Consider the following 20,268-nt stretch of genomic DNA (forward strand, 5'->3'; position numbering starts at 1 on the left):
TGACCCCACGTGCCTAGAGCCTGTGCTCCGCAACAAGAGAAGGCACCGCAATGAGAAGCCCGCACACCGCGACGAAGAGTAGCCCCTGATCGCCGCAACTAGAGAAAGCCCACACGCCGCAACGAAGACCCAACGCAGCCAAAAATAAATTAATTTAAAAAAGAAAATAAAACAAACAAAAAAAACACTGATACTGCCAGTGACCAGATTTGTGAGTTGAAGAACAAAACTCTTACTGAGCACCTACTACAGTATCAGTGCAGTCTCAGGCCATATGTTTGCCCATTTAGCCATCACAATAAATCCTTTACCGATAAGGAAACTGGATTCAGAGGCTTAATTATGTACCTTGCTAAGGATCACCACGCTATTAAGGAGCAGGATCAGACTGGAACCCAGGAAGTTCTCTCTCCAGAAACATCTCCCTGCTCTGGAAGCCATTGTAGGTATCCTTAGCTCTAGGAAAAAGGCTCAGTAAAGGACTGAGGGTTAAGGGTAGGATTAGGACTATGTTTCCAGTGATCCCCTGAATTACAATCACCTGGGATGCTTTTTAATACTGATAAATCAAATATTTATAAATCGAATGGAATATTTCCTGCCATATCAATAAACAAAGGATGTCACAGTCATCAACGATTGCAACCCTCCAACGTGAGCCGGTAAGCCCTGAGGAAACTCAGGGCTGAAAAGAATACCTGCCATGTAGCAGCCATCAGACTGCAGCCACTTCCTGCAATGAGCCCTGAGGAAACTCAGGATGTGAAAATACAGGGTACTGGCCCCAGATAGCTGAGGTGCATATCAAAGGAATGATTTCAGTGAGCCCAGACTCTTGCATCTTCCCATACATAGAAAAGCACTAAATTCCTTAACTTGAGATATCTGGTTTTCTTTAATTAACAATAATCTTTTGACTTCCCGACTACCTTCCTTTGTTTGCAAAACTCTTATATATCCTGGCTCCTCCCCCCCACCCCCCCATCCCCCCACCCCCCACCCCCACCCCGCCTCCTTGGAGCAGTTTCTCAGAGTTATCTGAAATGCTGTCTCCCGGGCTGCAGTCCTCATTTTGCCCCAAATAAAACTTAACTCAAAACTCTTCACGCTGTGCATTTTTTAAAGTCAACAATACTCCAGCTTCTTGGAACTGCCCGGTATCTTTCCCAATCCTTTAGCTGTCAGCAATCTTTGTACTTCTATTTCGACACTCGCCATATTGGACCGCAGGATTAATAATTACCATAAAACTCTTATTTTAGCAAATACTCTTCCAGGCAGGCAGTAGTGGATTGCACAAACTCCAGGAGACCTCGCAAAGCGGTTTAGCAAGTGTCCCTTCGGCCGCCCAAAGGGAGTAGCGCAAACGTTCCAATTGCGACTGCCCCCCAGGGAGGTGGAGAGACGCCAGGCCCTGCCCTTGACTCTGCCGGGCCGCCCCTTCTCCGCTGGGATCCAGATGGCGGCGACGGTGACGCTGGAGCCTGCGGACCGCTGCCGCTGGGACGAGCCGGTGCGCATGGTTGTGCGCGGCCTGGCCCCGGGGCAGCCGGTCACGCTGCGCGCGTCCCTGCGCGACGAGAAGGACGCGCTCTTCCGAGCCCACGCGCGCTACTGCGCCGACGCCGACGGCCAGCTGGACCTGGAGCGCGCGCCCGCGCTGGGCGGCAGCTTCACGGGGCTCGAGCCCATGGGGCTCCTCTGGGCTCTAGAGCCCGAGAAGCCCTTGCTGCGGCTGGTGAAGCGGGACGTGCAGACGCCCTTCGCCGTGGAGCTGGAGGTGCTCGATGGCCACGACCTGGAGGCCGGAGGGCTCCTTGGCCGGGCGGTGCAGGAGCGCGACTTCCTGGCGCCGGGGGTGCGGCGCGAGCCCGTGCGCTCGGGCCGGGTGCGCGCCACGCTCTTCCTGCCGCCAGGTGAGCAGCCCACTTCCCAGGCTGTTGTGGAAAGCCAGGTAGAGTCCTGAGACCCTGGGCGGCCCCTTGCCTGGCTAGGGAACCCCGTGGTTGTGGAACTTCCCTAAATTCGTCCTCAAGCTCCAAAGTCTATCATGAATTCTGGGTGGAAGTTTCTCCTCTCAATTTCAGGGCACTTCCTGGAGGTACTGCCATTCCCTTAGCTATATGCTAAAAGTTCATTCAGAGTACTCAAAAAGTGTATTTATGCTGCTATGTGCCAGCCATGCAGCTGTGTCTCAGATACTAATATTAGGCAGTGACTTCTGCTGGTTTGCGGGAGTGATTTTTGCCTTCTTTCACATCAAAGTTCTAAGGAAACTAAAACCCAGAGATAGAGGCAGTGCCCCATAATACTAAAAAACAAACAAAAAACTCCCTGAAGGTCCCCTCCCCCATAATAAACAGTCTGTCAGTGGTTCTCAACCTGGGATGATTCTCCCCCACTCCAGGGGCATTTGGTAATATCTGGAGACATTTTTGATTGTCACAATTGAAGAGGGTGCTGTTGGCATCTAGTGGGTAAGTGCTAAACATCCACAATCCCGGGACAGCCCCACAACGAAGAAATATCTTACTCAAAATGTCTATAGTGCTAAGGTTGAGAAACCCTAGTCTAAGTAAAAACAAGGTGCTGGTAGGTAAAAGTGGCCTGTAAACAAGACAACTGACCCACCCCTTCCAACCAAATTCCTGACTGAAACCCCTGCTATATAGATATGCTGGAGTTGCCACTGCTTACAGAATCCCTAAACTGAATTCTGTGATTATTCTCCAAAACAGGAGGCCCTGCTTTATTCTTACAGCTCTTCAGCAATTCACAGCCTTAACTAGCACTGCCCACTCAACTGTGAACTCCTGGGTCTGGAATTTGGACTTATACATCTCCATATCTCTGTATGCCTAGAGGCTTACACAGGGATATAATAAGAGCTCAATAAATCATACTGACTGATTCAATAAGAATCTCCTAAAGACTTTAATTTTTTAAAAAATCTTTCAAAAAAAAACATCTTTCACTGCCTAGTTGCGATATTTCAATCAAGTCAGTTGTTAACTATTTTAGTATCTACTCTGTGGCCCATTTAAAATTTATTGTTTTCTGACTCAAAGGCTTTTTGTAAATAATGCAGAAAAGTTCAATTATTTAACAAGTATGTGTTAAATCAAGAACTATGCTACATACAGTAGCTAGCAAATTCAGACATGGGCCTCACTGTACCTACCGCCTAATAGAGGATACTGGCAACTATACTTGGATCTGTAAGTGTGGTAAGTGCTATGATAGGGGAGGTACAGGCCCAGGGTGCTGGTGGGAACATATAAAAGGCTATGTAATTCAACTCAGCCTTGGAGGGCATCTGGGAAGTCTCCCAGGAAGGGAGATCTAAACTTAGATTTGAAGACTGATGAGTCAACCAGTTCAGAAATGGTGGAGAGGGGAGGAGAATAGTGTACACCATTTTCAGGGCCAAAGAGAGCATAGCACATTTAGGAATGGCGTTCTTTAAGGCTGGAGCAGAGGGTGTAAGGAGGTGGGGAGTATATTCTAATAATCCCCTGTATATGTAGAGCGCTTTACAGCTGTCAAAGCATTCTCAGTTTTTTGGGGGTTTTTTTGAGGAAAATTTGGTGGAAAATGTACATTTCATCTTATGTTATTTCTAATTTGGTTTATATTATCATTGTTTTTTGCAAATATGTGAAAAATTATGGCGAAAATACGGCATTTTGTTCCCCCTCCCTTCTCCCCAAAGTTTATTAAAAAAAAAAAAGACAAAGTAAAAAGGGTCCTTTTCCACCAAACTCCCACCCACAACCTTCCTTGCTTTAAAAACTTCTCTTTGCTGACTGCCAAAATCTGAAACCCAAGAATGTCTTTTGAGTGTCTAAAACTCCTTATGATTTGTGGTGCTCTCCAGGCACAGGACCATTCCCTGGAATCCTCGATCTTTTTGGAAGTGGTGGTGGCCTTTGTGAATACAGGGCCAGCCTCCTGGCTGGACATGGTTTTGCTGTGCTTGCTCTGGCTTATTTCAGATTTGAAGACCTCCCTGAATATTTGAATAATGTGTGCCTGGAGTACTTTGAAGAAGCTGTGGACTTCATGCTGCAACATCCAAAGGTGGGTTCTGGTGCTCACCTGAATGCAGAGGAGAGGGGGTAGAGCAGACACAGGGCTGGATCCAAAAGCTCTACCAGGACACCCAGGGCTGGAAATATGCCATGAGACACAAAGGCTCCTTCAAAAGTTGTTAGGATTATTATTTTCATTTCTGCCCATCTCTCTCCAATCCCTTAAGACTCAACTGTTTAGTTCCCTTTAGTTCTTGACCAGAATTCAAAGAGCTAGACTAAAAAGTTACTAACCTTAAGTTCTGGTTCTGTGTCTACCACCATGTGGCATTATAATCCTGAATAAGGCAGTTTCCCTCTGTGGAATTCAGTTTTTCTCATTTGTAAGATTAAGGTAGGGACTTCCCCGGTAGTCCAGTGGTTAAGACTCAGCACTTCCGCTGCAGGGGATGGGGGTTTGATCCCTGGTTGGGGAACTAAGATCCCGCATGCTGTGCAGCACGGCCAAAAAAAAAAAAAAAAAAGATTATTGTAAATGTATAGAGAAAAAAGTTTGACTGTAAAGAGATTTTTGAGACAATTGGTGACATTTGAATAGCGGTTGTGTATTCGATGATATTACGGAACCATTAATTTTGTTAAGTGTGTTAATGGTATTGTGGTTTTGTAGAGAAAGTTCTTATATGAGACTGGAAAAATTAATTAAAACATTTTGGTATGATTATCAATGGAATACATAGTCTTTGCTACTATCTAGACTTCAAGAAACCCAGACATTCTAATGTTAAGGAGTAAGATGTGCTGCAAGGTCTAACTCTGTTAGAATTCAGGGACTGGTCTCAATAGAGCTGCTAAAACCTAGATGATCATGAACTGTGATGACTGGTTTATTTATGGGATATAAGCCCCCAGGAACAAGAAGAGACCAATATATACTATCAGTTCTGCCCTTAGACCTAGGCAAGAGGGGCTTCTGCTCTGGACCTTTTGTTTTAGATGACCACTCTTTGGCCTTCCTTTGGCTGCATACCTGACCACGGGTGCGGAGTTTGAGGGACCAAGGGAATGTGTCTACCTGGAACCCGTGTGCTCCTCACACCGTGCCCTTTGGATCTGGAACCCCAGAATTATCTGCCAACCAGCTCTGATCCTGCTTCCAAGCCCTATGCCTCTTCTCTGGGTCCATTAACGTGAATACACCTAGGCCTTAAACATATAGGCTGGGTTGTCCAAACGCATGTGTGAGAGGGCCCTTATGGTACATGATGGAGCCAGGCAGGGATGAGAAGAGAAAGAGAGTTGGCCAAGGACCAGGGACTAGGGCCAGGGGCTGGCGCTCCCCCCATGCCATGTTCCAGTACAGAACTCCAGGAAGTTCCAAGATATAAAATTTGAACCTGACCTTATAAGTTGTTATGGAGGTATATTTATCAAGGTAGCAGAAAAGAATATATTTTATTTAATTTTCAAATATTGATAACTTTTAAGTATTTAGGTATAGGGTATATGGGCCTCTGTGTGTACTCTTGACCTAGTCGCCATAAATGTTAGTGGAGGGCCTGTGTACCAGGAAATTAATTGATTTGTTTGGGACTTCCATGTCAGTCCAGTGGTTAAGATTCCGTGTTCCCAATAGAGGGGACACGGGTTCAATCCCTGGTCAGGGAACTAAGACCCCGCATGCCGTGCCAGCACAGCCAAAAAAAAAAAAAAAATTGATTTGCTTATTAGAAGATAGATACATTTGAACTTTGTGGATTGTTGCCTAAGAAAGGAAAGCAAATGACATTTGAGAAAGCTGCCTAGACAATGTAAAATCACAGTTTAAGTTCTCCATTTATGAATTCTAGACTTGTTCTCTCTCTCTTTCTTTCTCCCTTTTCATCAGGTGAAAGGCCCTAGTGTTGGGCTTCTTGGCTTCTCCAAAGGAGGTGACCTGTGTCTCTCAATGGCCTCTTTCTTGAAGGGCATCACAGCTACTGTAGTTATTAATGCCTGTGTGGCCAACACAATAGCTCCTCTGCATTACAAGGATATGATTATTCCTAATCTCAGCAGTGACCCAGGAAAATATAAAATCACTGAGTCAAGCCTTTTGAATTTGGTGGATATTTGGAACGACCCACTGGAGAAACCCAACCACCGAAGTCTTATTCCATTGGAAAAGGCCCAGGGACCCTTCCTGTTTATCGTTGGCATGGATGATCATAGCTGGAAGAGTGAATTCTATGCTCAGATAGCCTCTGAACGGTTACAAGCCCATGGGAAAGACAGACCCCAGATAATCTACTACCCAGGAACTGGCCATTGTATTGATCCGCCTTATTTTCCTCTTTGTAGAGCCTCTGTACATGCAGTTTTGGACCAACCAGTATTCTATGGAGGTGAGCCAAAGGCTCACTCAAGGGCACAGGTAGATGCCTGGCAGCAAATCCAAACTTTCTTCCATAAACACCTCAATGGTAAAAAATCTGTCAAGCCCAGCAAATTGTAACATTGTAATCATAGACCATATACTATTAATAAAAATCCTAGTCATACAACATGTATTAGGTTTTCCAGAGCACCTAGGAACCTTTTTGTAACAAAGCAACCATCTCAGCTTCCTTGTCAGGTCCTACTGGATCCTGAGCCTTAGCAACACTACTCTCTTCACTGCTGGGTCCATCCCTTTCTCCCCTGAACTTTTCCCAGTGTATAGGCTTAACTCTGATCTTATCTGTAGGACCAGTCTTAACCTTAAGCAGGAAAAATGTAAGAAGTGCCTGCCCAAGTCTCAATTGCTGGCCTAGATTTGGCCTTGTGTTCTGGTTCTGAGGACTGAGCTTTTGTACTAAGAGTCCCATATACTCTTTGGGTCCTAACTGACCATGTCTGAACCTTGGGAACCTGCGTACTTGAGTCCCTTAAGGAATGGAATCTGCTTCATTCTTGTTTCTGAACCCCACTCTGAAGACTGGGGGCATTGACATACTTAGTATCCTAAGCTTTGCTTTTATTTTATGAATGAGGCCCTAGACTTTGATTTCTTCCTTACTGATAAAGTGTCCTTTACAAATTTTGAATTTAAAATTCAAAGGATACTTTACAAAGTAAAATTGAATCCTTTACAAAAAAATTGCTGTAAGCAAAACAGTTTATTGATGTATACTGTTGATATACTTCCTCTGTATTTACCATTTGAATTCTCAGTCTCGGTACTTGGCTACCTAGAGGAATGCCTTGATGCCAGTAGATTTTCAGGACTTAATCTTTGGATGTCAGGTTATACCTGACAAATTAGACTTCCTCCTGGCACCATCTGTTCCTATTATCTTCCTACTGGGAAGGACTGGGGTCAGTCTATCTCAATCCATTGCCTTATACTGGGCACTATCTAGATTCATGAGACCAGAGCAGAGGGTCTTCCCTGAGTGCAAGAATATTTTTCTGAGACACAACACTTGGCTTGCTGGGCACATACTGTCTTTCACCAATTTGAGTCTATTCAAGCAAATGCCCATTAGATCTTAATCTAATGAGAAGGGTTCCTTAGAGGTAACTTAATTTTGACCAATTGTTAAAAATACGTGTTGAATGTATTTATTCACTATGAGTATAATTTTCTGTGATTTGAATCCTTAGAGCCTGTGCTTTAACTCACTCCGAGGTGGTCCTGCTACTCTAGAGATGCTTTTGGGATGGGATATCATAGGAAGAAGTTATAAGGAAAATGGCTGGGAGGGTGAGAGAAGTGAGGGGCGGAAAGGTAACACCAGAACTTAAACATGAGGGTGATGACTAAACATATCTGTGTACTAAAGCACTAGGTGTAGGGATGGCCCTACATCCTAATTTCTTCCTTACTAATAAAGTAGCCTTGGAAAGCCCTATACTGACTAAGATATTTGGTCACTTTCCCCTCAGAGTTGATTATATGTGGCCCCCTGTCTCTAAGATTTCAAAAAGAATTTCAGGTTGTTACAAAGCTACCTAAAATATGGTAAATGTGAATTAAAAGGGACAAAGAGAAAAGGTATCCATAAAATGGAGCCAGAAATGAGGCCAATACAATAGTGCTTATTATGGGGCCTATATACTTGTCTTGATTGGGCCACTCGTTCAGTCGTTTGTTTTCTAGTGGTTTATGCAGAGAAGGAAACCTAATCAGTTACACAAAATTTACAGCCTTCATAAAATAAAATCAAAGCTTAGAAATCAGTTTCTCCCAAAGGCTGTCTTACTAAGAAACATTAAATGATGTAAAGGGTAGTACCCTCAAGGTTGCCTCTATAGTAGATATAAATCCCAGGCTCCATCGCTTACTGTGTGACCTTGGGTAAGTTATTAACCTCTCTAAGCCTCGATCTCCTCATCTATAAAGTGGGCATAATTACAGTGATAATAATAGAAACTACTTCATTGGGCTGTTGTGATTAAATTAGGTCATCCAAGTAAAGCACGTAACATATTTAAACTCTCAAATATTAGCTCTTATTATTTCAGATGAGGAAATTGAGACCCAGGAGGGTTAAGAAATATATCTGGTTGATGGGAGAACTGGGCCAGTCCAACTCCAAAGTCCATGGCCTTCATTGACCATTTGGCTCTACAGCCTTCCAACCTGAGGAGATAAGCTCAAATAGTGCAGAGCTGACTGATGAGGATCACTTAACTGGAAAGTCAAGAGTAAGTTAGGGTCCAATAATGGAGGCTCCATAAGCCAAATTGGAGAGTTCAGATTTACGTATTTATTTTGGAAACCACCATTTTATTGAGCTCTCCTCACCCGCAGAGACCTATTCCAGCAGAGTCTTTTTGCCACAGGCATCACAGACACAGGGGTGTGACCAGCGCTCCCCCCACTGCCCACTATTTGACCCACGCATGAGAGGGAGATGGAGAGTTCAGACTTAAAATAATAAGAAGTAAGGAACCATTTTTTAACATACTGATTTTTGTTTTTCAATGACAGTAATTTTTCCTTGATGCTTAGTGGCTCAAAGAAGTTGAAGCCTAAAAGAAACTTAATTGGAGACACTTAAAAACAACAACAGCAACAAAAAACAAATCAGAAAATATAACCAAATTCAGCCCATTGTTCAGCTTTTGTTTGTATGCCTAATGCCCTTGAATGTACTTCCATCAGGGTGAGAAAGGCCAATGAACCATTTTGAAAGCAAATATTGATACATGTTTTTGTCAACCACTGATCCTTTAAGAAATATTTGTATAAACCTGTTACAAATTTCAGCAAACTGAAAACCACAAACACTTCTTAATTCTTTCAGAGTATCATGGTTAAGCTATTGTGTACATTCATTTTAAATGGTCTTTGCACACTGGGAAGATAAAAGCTTGTGGAAAGCATTCTGTTTTTTCAGGTGGTACATGCAGAGATGCACAAAATCCAATATTCATGGCCTCTATAATGATGGATGTGGGGGGCAGAAGTCAAAATTATTTGAGTTAGGGACTTCCCTGGTGGCGCAGTGGTTAAGAATCCACCTGCCAGCGCAGGAGACACGGGTTCAAGCCCTGGTCGATGAAGATCCCACATACCGCGGAGCAACTAAGCCCGTGCGCCACAACTACTGAGTCTGCGCTCTAGAGCCCGCCAGCCACAGCTACTGAGCCCGCGTGCCGCAACTACTGAAGCCCGTGCACCTAGAGCCCGTGCTCCGCAACAAGAGAAGCCACTGCGATGAGAAGCCCACACACCGCAACGAAGAATAGCCCTGGCTCGCCGCAACTAGAGAAAGTGCTCGTGCAGCAACGAAGACCCAACGCAGCCATAAATAAATAAATAAATTTATTATTTTTTTTAAATTACTTGAGTTGTTTTCTAAAACTGGGAGTCGGCCATGTATTCTCCAAAGACAGACTTTAAACAAGTACTTTTCAAAAAGACAGGGTTTTTGGTCCAGTAACCATGTGCTTTCAGTGGCAAATATTTTCCATCCATAAATCAGAATACATGATAATTACAATCTTATTTATGGGGTAAGAGGGATAAGATATATATCTGAAAATGAGATTGTTCGAAAGGGAATTCAAGATTACATATCCACACATCTTACTTGACACAGCAGTTTAATAGAATGGTTTTACCTGGGTTAATTAACCTCATTTTACATGTGCATTTTAAGATAGAATTCTATACTGGAAAACAAATTTTAAATTATATATGTAAGTACAGTCTTCATTGTAAAAGATTCAAGTAATACAGATAAAATTTAAAAACCTCTTAACTCATTACTCAATTGCAGTCTTCTCCCAGAGGTATTTACTGTTACCAACTTGAAGTGTAGCCTTCCAGAACCATTTTGTATACATGGACGGTTTTATTTTGTGAGTTCTACGCCTTTTTCTTTAAAAAAACAAACCATAAATGTCATATAATGTAAGTTTTTTTCTCTGCATGTAAAAATATACATTTTTAATAATTATGCCAGGCCACAGGACAATATAGATTATTTCCACAGTGTATACATCTGTACTCTGCCTCATCTGAAACGTTTAAACTTTAATCTCGACAGTCGTTTTTTCTTTTTTTCTTTTTTAACAGTCTTTATCAATCCAGGCAAAAATAACCTCAAGCAAGAAAAGGAATTTGGCGGGAGCCTAGTACATGTAGCCTCCAACTAAGTTTAGGGAACAGTGTCCCCTGATGGCCAGAGAGGGATTTTAGAGGAGGCGACCGGAGGCATTTTCTGTCAGAAATCATTAATTTCTCATTAATTTCTCATTCTCGACACGTCGAAGGGTAGGCTAGGGATAAGCTCCTGCCTCTTCCGGACGGTCCCACTTCGGGATCTCCAAAAGCACAACCGACCCCAGGCCCTCCTAAGTCGCCCCTTTTTGCAGCTCTTTACTGAGTGACGCCCCAGGAACCAGCCCAGGTCCTCTTGCGTCCCGGCCTGCTTTCTCCCCGTCGGGCCCCGCCCCTCCGGGCCCCGCCCCTCCTGCTGCACTCCGGTCGGCCCCGCCCCTGCTCCTCCCGGCCCCGCCCCGCCGACTGAGCCCGGTTCTCCTTGCGCCCAAGCCACGTCTGTGTGCCTGCGCTCAAAGCCGCGAAGATCCCCGCACCCAGTGACTGGCGGCCCATGCCGTGCTCCGAACTCTCGGGACTCCCATCCAGCTTCGGAAGTCTGTGTCGACATCATCCCTTTCCTCCCAAAAGGCCGCGACCCTGGCCGTCAAGACCAAGACTGGACTAACCAATAAGCTCCTGGGTATTAAAGTGGAAGGCTTAGGCCCCAGGGAGCGGGGCCCTTCGGAGGTCAGTGATCGAGGCCGCCTCTTCCTCTAGCCTGCCGACAATGAGGCGGACGGCAGTGGGGCGGGAGGTGTTGGACCCGGCCAGGGACCGATCTCCGAGCTCTGGGAGGCGACTTCAGGGGCGTGAAGCCCATGGGTCTCCTGTGGAGCCTAACGCCGGCCGGCTCGGAGGATGCCTCCTCCGCAGGATGCCGAGGAGAGTGATGAAAACCCCCTCAAAGTGGAGGTGACCGTCCACCACGCGCCGTGTCGGCTGGCGGTGCAGCTGAGCCCGGCGCCCGCCTCCGCCCAGGTGCAGCACAGTTCTCTCCGCGCCGAGCTCGGCTGCGAGCTGGCCGCCTGCGCGGCTTCCTGCTGCCCCCTGGTGCGTGAGGCCTTTTATGCAGAGGGCCTTGCAGTGGATTTAGGGACTGGACTTAAGAAACTGGCTTGCTTTGCTAGTTAATTTGTCGTCTGAGAATAACGCGAGTGTCTTTTTTTTTTTTTTAAACACATGATATCGTTTATTCTGGAAGCATTTCCCCCTAAAAAGACACAGTATTTTAAAGAAAATTAGCTTTTCATAGGCACTTGTATTTCAATAATCTGGTGAAGTTTTGCATGGTTTTCTATCACATGAGAGTTATTTCTCTGAAGTGCCAGTTATGTTATTCAATAAGATACTATTTTTTTTGAATTTTATTTTATTTATTTTTTTATACAGCAAGTTCTTATTAGTTATCCATTTTATACATATTACTATATATATGTCAATCCCAATCTCCCAATTCATCACACCACCCCCCCACGCCCACCCCATGCCTCTTTTCCCCCTTGGTGTCCATATGTTTGTTCTCTACATCTGTGTCTCAGTTTCTGCCCTGCAAACCGGTTCATCTATACCATTTTTCTAGGTTCCACATATATGCGTTAATATACGATATTTGTTTTTCTCTTTCTGACTTACTTCACTCTGTATGACAGTCTCTAGATTCACGTCTCTACAAATGACCCAATTTCGTTCCTTTTTATGGCTGAGTAATATTCCATTGTATATATGTACCACATCTTCTTTAGCCATTCGTCTGTCGATGGGCATTTAGGTTGCTTCCATGATCTGGCTATTGTAAATAGTGCTGCAATGAACATTGGGGTGCATGTGTCTTTTTGAACTGTGGTTTTCTCTGGCTATATGCCCAGTAGTGGGATTGCCGGGTCATAAGGTAATTCTATTTTTAAGGAACCTCCATACTGTTCTCCATAGTGGCTGTATCAGTTTACATTCCCACCAACAGTGCAAGAGGGTTTCCTTTTCTCCACACCCTCTCCAGCATTTGTTGTTTGTAGATTTTCTGATGATGCCCATTCTAACTGGTGTGAGGTGATACCTCATTGTAGTTTTGATTTGCATTTCTGTAATAATCAGCAATGTTGAGCAGCTTTTCATGTGCTTCTTGGCCATCTGTACGTCTTCTTTGGAGAAATGTCTATTTAGGTCTTCTGCCCATTTTTGGATTGGGTTGTTTGTTTTTTTAATATTGAGTTGCATGAGCTGTTTATATATTTTGGAGATTAATCCTTTGTCCATTGATTCATTTGGAAATATTTTCTCCCATTCTGAGAGTTGTATTTTCGTCTTGTTTGTAGTTTCCTTTGCTTTGCAAAAGCTTTTAAGTTTCATTAGGTCCCATTTGTTTTCCATTACTCTAGGAGGTGCATCAAAAAAGATCTTGCTGTGATATATGTCAAAGAGTGTTCTTCCTATGTCTTCCTATAAGAGTTTTATAGTGTCTGGTCTTACATTTAGGTCTCTAATCCATTTGGAGTTTATTTTTGTGTATGGTGTTAGGGAGTGTTCTAATTTCATTCTTTTACATGTAGCTGTCCAGTTTTCCCAGCACCACTTATTGAAGAGACTGTCTTTTCTCCATTGTATAGCCTTGCCTCCTTTGTCATAGATTAGTTGACCATAGGTGCGTGGGTTTGTCTCTGGGCTTTCTATCCTGTTCCATTGATCTATATTTCTGTTTTTGTGCCAGTACCATATTGTCTTGATTACTGTAGCTTTGTAGTATAGTCTGAAGTCAGAGACTCTGATTCCTCCAGCTCTGTTTTTTTCCCTCAAGACTGCTTTGACTATTTGGGGTCTTTTGTGTCTCCATACAAACTTTAAGATTTTTTGGTTCTAGTTCTGTAAAAAATGCCATTGGTAATTTGATAGGGATTGCATTGAATCTGTAGATTGCTTTGGGTAGTATGGTCATTTTCACAATATTGATTCTTCCAATCCAAGAACATGGTATATCTCTCCATCTATTTGTGTCATCTTTGATTTCTTTCATCAGTGTCTTATAGTTTTCTGCATACAGGTCTTTTGTCTCCCTAGGTAGGTTTATTCCTAGGTATTTTATTCTTTTTGTTGCAATGGTAAATGGGAGTGTTTCCTTAATTTCTCTTTCAGATTTTTCATCATTAGTGTATAGGAATGCAAGAGATTTCTGTGCATTAATTTTGTAACCTGCAACTTTACCAAATTCATTGATTAGCTCTAGTAGTTTTCTGGTGGCATCTTTAGGATTCTCTATGTATAGTATCATGTCATCTGCAAACAGTGATAGTTTTGTTTCTTCTTTTCCAATTTGTATTCCTTTTATTTCTCTTTCTTCTCTGATTGCTGTGGCTAGGACTTCCAAAACTATGTTGAATAATAGTGGTGAGAGTGGACAACCTTGTCTTGTTCCTGATCTTAGAGAAAATGCTTTCAGTTTTTCACCATTGAGAATGATGTTTGCTGTGGGTTTGTTGTATATGGCCTTTATTATGTTGAGGTAGGTTCCCTCTATGCCCACTTTCTGGAGAGTTTTTATCATAAATGAGTGTTGAATTTTGTCAAAAGCTTTTTCTGCATCTATTGAGATGATCATATGGTTTTTATTCTTCAATTTGTTAATATGGTGTATCACATTGGTTGATTTGCGTATATTGAAGAATCCTTGTATCCCTGGGATAAATCCCACTTGATCATGGTGTATGATCCTTTTAATGTGTTGTTGGATTCTGTTTGCTAGTATTTTGTTGAGGATTTTTGCATCTATATTCATCAATGATATTGGTCTGTAATTTTCTTTTTTTGCAGTGTCTTTGTCTGGTTTTGGTATCAGGGTGATGGTGGCCTCGTAGAATGAGATTGGGAGTATTCCTTCCTCTGCAATTTTTTGGAAGAGTTTGAGAAGGATGGGTGTTAGCTCTTCTCTAAATGTTTGATAGAATTCACCTGTGAAGCCATCTGGTCCTGGACTTTTGTTTGTTGGAAGATTTTAAATCACAGTTTCAATTTCATTACTTGTGATTGGCCTGTTCATATTTTCTATTTCTTCCTGGTTCAGTCTTGGGAGGTTATACCTTTCTAAGAATTTGTCCATTTCTACCAGGTTGTCCATTTTATTGGCATAGAGTTGCTTGTAGTAGTCTCTTAGGATGCTTTGTATTTCTGTGGTGTGTGTTGTAACTTCTCCTTTTTAATTTCTAATTTTATTGATTTGAGTCCTCTCCCTCTTTTTCTTGATGAGTCTGGCTAATGGTTTATCAATTTTGTTTATCTTCTCAAAGAACTAGCTTTTAGTTTTATTGACCTTTGCTATTGTTTTCTTTGTTTCTATTTCATTTATTTCTGCTCTGATCTTTATGATTTCTTTCCTTCTGCTAACTTTGGGTTTTGTTTGTTCTTCTTTCTCTAGTTCCTTTAGGTGTAAGGTTAGATTGTTTATTTGTGATTTTTCTTGTTTCTTGAGGATGCTATAAACTTCCCACTTAGAACTGCTTTTGCTGCATTCCATAGGTTTTTTTTTTTTTTTTATTCCATAGGTTTTTGATCATCGTGTTTTCATTGTCATTTGTCTCTAGGTATTTTTTGATTTCCTCTTTGATTTCTTCAGTGATCTCTTGGTTATTTAGTAACATATTGTTTGACCTCCATGTGTTTGTGTTTTTTATGTTTTTTTCCCTGTAATTCATTTCTAATCTCATAGAGTTGTGGTAAGAAAAGATGCTTTATATGATTTCAATTTTCTTACTTAAATTTACTGAGGCTTGATTTGTGACCCAAGATGTGATCTATCCTGGAGAATGTTCCATGTGCACTTGAGAAGAAAGTGTAATCTGCTGTTTTTGGATGGAATGTCCTATAAATATCAATTAAATCTGTCTGGTCTATTGTGTCATTTAAAGCTTGTGTTTCTTTATTGATTTTCTGTTTGGATGATCTGTCCATTGGTGTAAGTGAGGTGTTAAAGTCCCCCACTATGATTGTGTTACTGTCGATTTCCTCTTTTATAGCTGTTAGCAGTTGCCTTATGTATTGAGGTGCTCCTATGTTGGGTGCATATATATTTATAATTGTTATATCTTCTTCTTGGATTGATCCCTTGATCATTATGTAGTATCCTTCCTTGTCCCTTGTAACAGTCTTTATTTTAAAGTCTATTTTATCTGATATGAGTATTGCTACTCCAGCTTTCTTTTGATTTCCATTTGCATGGAATATCTTTTTCCATCCCCTCACTTTCAGTCTGTATGTGTTCCTAGATCTGAAGTGGGTCTCTTATAGACAGCATATATATGGGTCTTGTTTTTGTATCCATTCAGCGAGCCTGCGTCTTTTGGTTGGAGCATTTAATCCATTCACGTTTAAGGTAATTATCAATATGTAGGTTCCTATGACCATTTTCTTAATTGTTTTGGGTGTGTTTTTGTAGGTCCTTTTCTTCTCTTGTGTTTCCCACTTAGAGAAGTTCCTTTAGCATTTGTTGTAGAGCTGGTTTGATGGTGCTGAATTCTCTTAGCTTTTGCTTGTCTGTAAAGCTTTTGATTTCTCTGTCAAGTCTGAATGAGATCCTTGTGGGGTAGAGTAATCTTGGTTGTAGGTTCTTCCCTTTCATCACTTTAAATATGTCATGCCACTCCCTTCTGGCTTGTAGAGTTTCTGCTGAGAAATCAGCTGTTAACCTTATGGGAGTTCCCTTGTATGTTATTTGTCGTTTTTCCCTTGCTGCTTTCAATAATTTTTCTTTGTCTTTACTTTTTGCCAATTTGATTACTATGTGTCTCGGCGTGTTTCTCCTTGGGTTTATCCTGTATGGGACTCTCTGTACTTCCTGAACTTGGGTGGCTATTTCCTTTCCCATGTTAGGGAAGTTTTCGACTATAATCTCTTTAAATATTTTCACGGGTCCTTTCTCTTTCTCTTCTCCTTCTGGGACCCCATAATGCGAATGTTTTTGTGTTTAATGTTGTCCCAGAGGTCTCTTAGGCTGTCTTCATTTCTTTTCATTCTTTTTTCTTTAGTCTGTTCCGCAGCAGTGAATTCCACCATTCTGTCTTCCAGGTCACTTATCCGTTCTTCTGCCTCAGTTATTCTGCTATTGATTCCTTCTAGTGTATTTTTCATTTCAGTTATTGAATTGTTCATCTCTGTTTGTTCTTTAATTCTTCTAGGTCTTTGTTAAACATTTCTTGCACCTTCTCAATCTTTGCCTCCATTCTTTTTCTGAGGTCCTGGATCATCTTCACTATCATTATTCTGAATTCTTTTTCTGGAAGGTTGCCTATCTCCACTTCATTTAGTTCTTTTTCTGGGGTTTTATCTTGTTCCTTCATCTGGTACATAGCCCTCTGCCTTTTCATCGTGTCTATCTTTCTGTGAATGTGGTTTTTGTTCCACAGGCTGCAGGATTGTAGTTCTTCTTGCTTCTGCTGTCTGCCCTCTGGTGGATTAGGCTATCTAAAAGGCTTGTGCAAGTTTCCTGATGGGAGGGACTGGTGGTGGGTAGAGCTGGCTGTTGCTCTGGTGGGCAGAGCTCAGTAAAACTTTAATCCACTTGACTGTTGATGGGTGGGGCTGGGTTCCCTCCCTGTTGGTTGTTTGGCCTGAGGTGACCCAACACTGGAGCCTACCCAGGCTCTTTGGTGGGGCTAATGGCTCACACCAAGGAGTACTTCCCAGAACTTCTGCTGCCAGTGTCCTTGTCCCTGTGCTGAGCCACAGCCACCCCCTGCCTCTTCAGGAGACCTTCCAACACTTGCAGGTAGGTCTGGTTCAGTCTCCTATGGGGTCACTGCTCCTTCCCCTGGGTTCTGATGCACACACTACTTTGTGTGTGCCCTCCAAGAGTGGAGTCTCTGTTTCCTCCAGTCCTGTCGAAGTCCTGTAATCAAATCTCGCTAGCCTTCAAAGTCTGATTCTCTAGGAATTCCCCGTCCCGTTGCCAGACCCCCAGGTTGGGAAGCCTGATGTGGGGCTCAGAACCTTCACTCCAATGGGTGGACTTCTGTGGTATAAGTGTTCTCCAGTTTGTGAGTCACCCACCCAGCAGTTATGGGATTTGATATTATTGTGATTGTGCCCCTCCTACCATCTCATTGTGGCTTCTCCTTTGTATTTGGATGTGGGGTATCTTTTTTGGTGAGTTCCAGTGTCTTCCTGTCGATGATTGTTCAGCAGTTAGTTGTGATTCCAGTACTCTCACAAGAGGGAGTGAGAGCACGTCCTTCTACTCCGCCATCTTGAACCAATCGCACATGAGTGTCTCAATTCCTTTATTTTGTCTCCTAGACATCAGGTGGGACATTCATTCCCCTAAGTGGTGGCCGGGATTTAAATTTAATCTGCTTGCATACCTCTCTTCTGCCAGCTGCCCATCCTAACTCCTAGTGCTGCAGAAGCTATTCCTCGAGAGCATACACTTTGCAAGTTTGCTCTTACTAAGCCTAAAATTGCTGTACAGTTTCTAGCATTACATGCTTGTTTGCCTACCTCTGCTAGGCAGAGCTTTGTGTTAACCTTTCTCGTTATCAATTCTTGTTAAAAAATGGCAAGAGTAGTGGACACAAACCTTATCTGTCATTGGTATCTGTCCAAGCCCCAAAGTGACTGAAGGCACACTATATATTGCTCACTCTTTTACACTGCCTTCATGTTAAGATAAAGATGACCTTTTTGTTGTTATCTGACATATTCTAATACCTTGGAGACCTCCACCATGATGAGAAAACTGTTGTGTTGCTCATTTCATAGATCAAAGAACAGCTTCTTTATAATATAAATGAGGAAACCAAGGACCAAAGTGTTTTAACCAAATCACACAGCTAGGTGATGCTAAAATCAGGGTGCAGTCAACTCTTTGAGCTCTGACTCTGACCTTTACAAACACAGGCTGAATGAGTGAATCAATGAGTGAAATAATTGGGTTTTTAAAAGCCCAGTCTGGCTTATCCCCTACTCTCACGCTCAGGATCCTCAGGAACAACTAACTAATATTTTATTTATTTTTTTTCTTTTCTTTTTTTAGTATTTTGGCTGCGCCTTGCAGCTTGCGGGATCTCAGTTCCCCAACCAGGGGTCAAACCCAGGCCACGAAAGTGACAGCACTGAATCCTAACCACTTAGGCCACCGGGGAACTCCCTAAGAATCTTTTAAATGAGAAATTTAACATTTTCGTGGCTGGGGTTTGGGGGCGAGTGGGTAGGATTTTTTTGAAATAGCCTATAAGGTCCTAGCAAATTTTCATACTGGGGATTAAATTAATGAATTGAAACAAAATAAACAAAATTCTGAGTTATTTTAATGTGATAAGCAGGTTAGTATTTTGAAGCCGATGGTTGGAAAACTCTATTGCCAGAATGATTTGAGGGTCTGTACGTTATGTGTTTTTCATGGTTTGCTTTAGGCTTTCTGGAACTAATCTTGAATCTAGAAATGCTTGAGATTTATCTAATTTTAAAAAGAGCAGTTCAAGATATGCCGAGATATCTAAATGTTAAGAAAACCACCTTGTAAAGATCACTGCCTTAATATGTACACCCTAGATTACATTTTGGTAGCTAGATGTACCTAACTTGTTTCTAGATTTGAGAACTTAGAAATGGCCTCTGGCACAGGAATTTTAGGCCTCTTAGTTTGGTTTCTTTCCTCATGTTCTTGCCTCTTCTTCTGTACTTATATAGAGTTATCTAGCACTTTTAATTGGAATAACACAGAGGTATATATCAGAAAAATACTAGGAGGCAAAATTGGCTGGGAAATTCCTCTCTTGGAGTGGTGAATGAGTAACATAATCTCCAGTAGGGTTTTTTTTTTTAAATTAATTAATTTATTTATTTTTGGCTGTGTTGGGTCTTCGTTGCTGCGTGCAGGCTTTTCTCTAGTTGTGGCGAGCGGGGGCTACTCTTCGTTGCGGTTCTTGGGCTTCTCATTGCGGTGGCTTCTCTTGTTGAGGAGCACCGGCTCTAGGCACGCGGGTTTCAGTAGTTGTGGCTCGTGGGCTCTAGAGCGCAGGCTCAGTAGTTGTGGTGCAAGGGCTTAGTTGCTCCACGGCATGTGGGATCTTCCCAGACCAGGGCTCGAACCTGTGTCCCCTGCATTGGTAGGCGGATTCTCAACCACTGTGCCACCAGGGAAGCCCCGGTAGGGGTGTTGAGAGAGAAATAACAGACCAATGTTAGTGGGACTATTAGTTTGACATTTTACTACCTTTCCACACTGTTCACTTTATATTACACCTTTGTTAGACCTTTAATATAGTTTAAACCTTCATTAATTACAGATTTTGGTCACTCTGTTTCTTAAGTTTGTTGAGAAGTCAAAGGGCCTTTTAAAGCTGGATTTTTTTTAAAATGAGGTATTATATTTTCATAACTCAAAGTCTGCAGAACTATTTACTTAGATTTACCAGGACTTACACTTCAAACCAAAACACTTTCCATTTCTTTGGTGCTAATTTTCATAATTTTTTCAATTTCCCAGTGATTTTCTCATGGGGGGAAAATATAAAACCATTTGTACATTTACAGCTTCAAAATAGTCTATTTGTCTATTTCAACCACAACAATAATCCTATTTCAACCAAAACGGATGTTTTCTTTTCCAAGCAGATAGGCAAATATTTAAAAAAGAAAAAGAAAAGAATACATCATACAACTAGACTCTGATTTAGAAAATGT

The 20,268-nt window shown here is 42.2% G+C and overlaps 1 protein-coding gene across 1 annotated transcript; it reads left to right on the forward strand.

Annotated features, from left to right (window-relative positions):
* Positions 1–1,315: 1,315 nt before the first annotated feature.
* Positions 1,316–7,648, forward strand: ACOT6 (acyl-CoA thioesterase 6). Its single transcript, XM_061182712.1, has 3 exons — positions 1,316–1,916; positions 3,878–4,080; positions 5,920–7,648. The coding sequence occupies exons 1-3, from the start codon at positions 1,460–1,462 to the stop codon at positions 6,523–6,525; spliced, it is 1,266 nt and encodes a 421-aa protein (XP_061038695.1). The 5' UTR covers positions 1,316–1,459; the 3' UTR covers positions 6,526–7,648.
* Positions 7,649–20,268: the final 12,620 nt, after the last annotated feature.

The sequence above is a fragment of the Eubalaena glacialis genome, chromosome 2 (genome assembly GCF_028564815.1).
Source record: "Eubalaena glacialis isolate mEubGla1 chromosome 2, mEubGla1.1.hap2.+ XY, whole genome shotgun sequence".
Taxonomy (NCBI): Eukaryota; Metazoa; Chordata; class Mammalia; order Artiodactyla; family Balaenidae; genus Eubalaena; species Eubalaena glacialis.

What these genes read in the sequence shown, in the direction of transcription:
- ACOT6 (XM_061182712.1), top strand. Translation starts at nt 1,460, where the DNA reads ATGGCGGCGACGGTGACGCTGGAGCCTGCGGACCGCTGCCGCTGGGAC. An exon ending in CACGCTCTTCCTGCCGCCAG is followed by an intron (nt 1,917 to 3,877) that starts GTGAGCAGCCCA and finishes GGTGCTCTCCAG; the next exon opens with GCACAGGACCATTCCCTGGA. An exon ending in TCATGCTGCAACATCCAAAG is followed by an intron (nt 4,081 to 5,919) that starts GTGGGTTCTGGT and finishes CCTTTTCATCAG; the next exon opens with GTGAAAGGCCCTAGTGTTGG.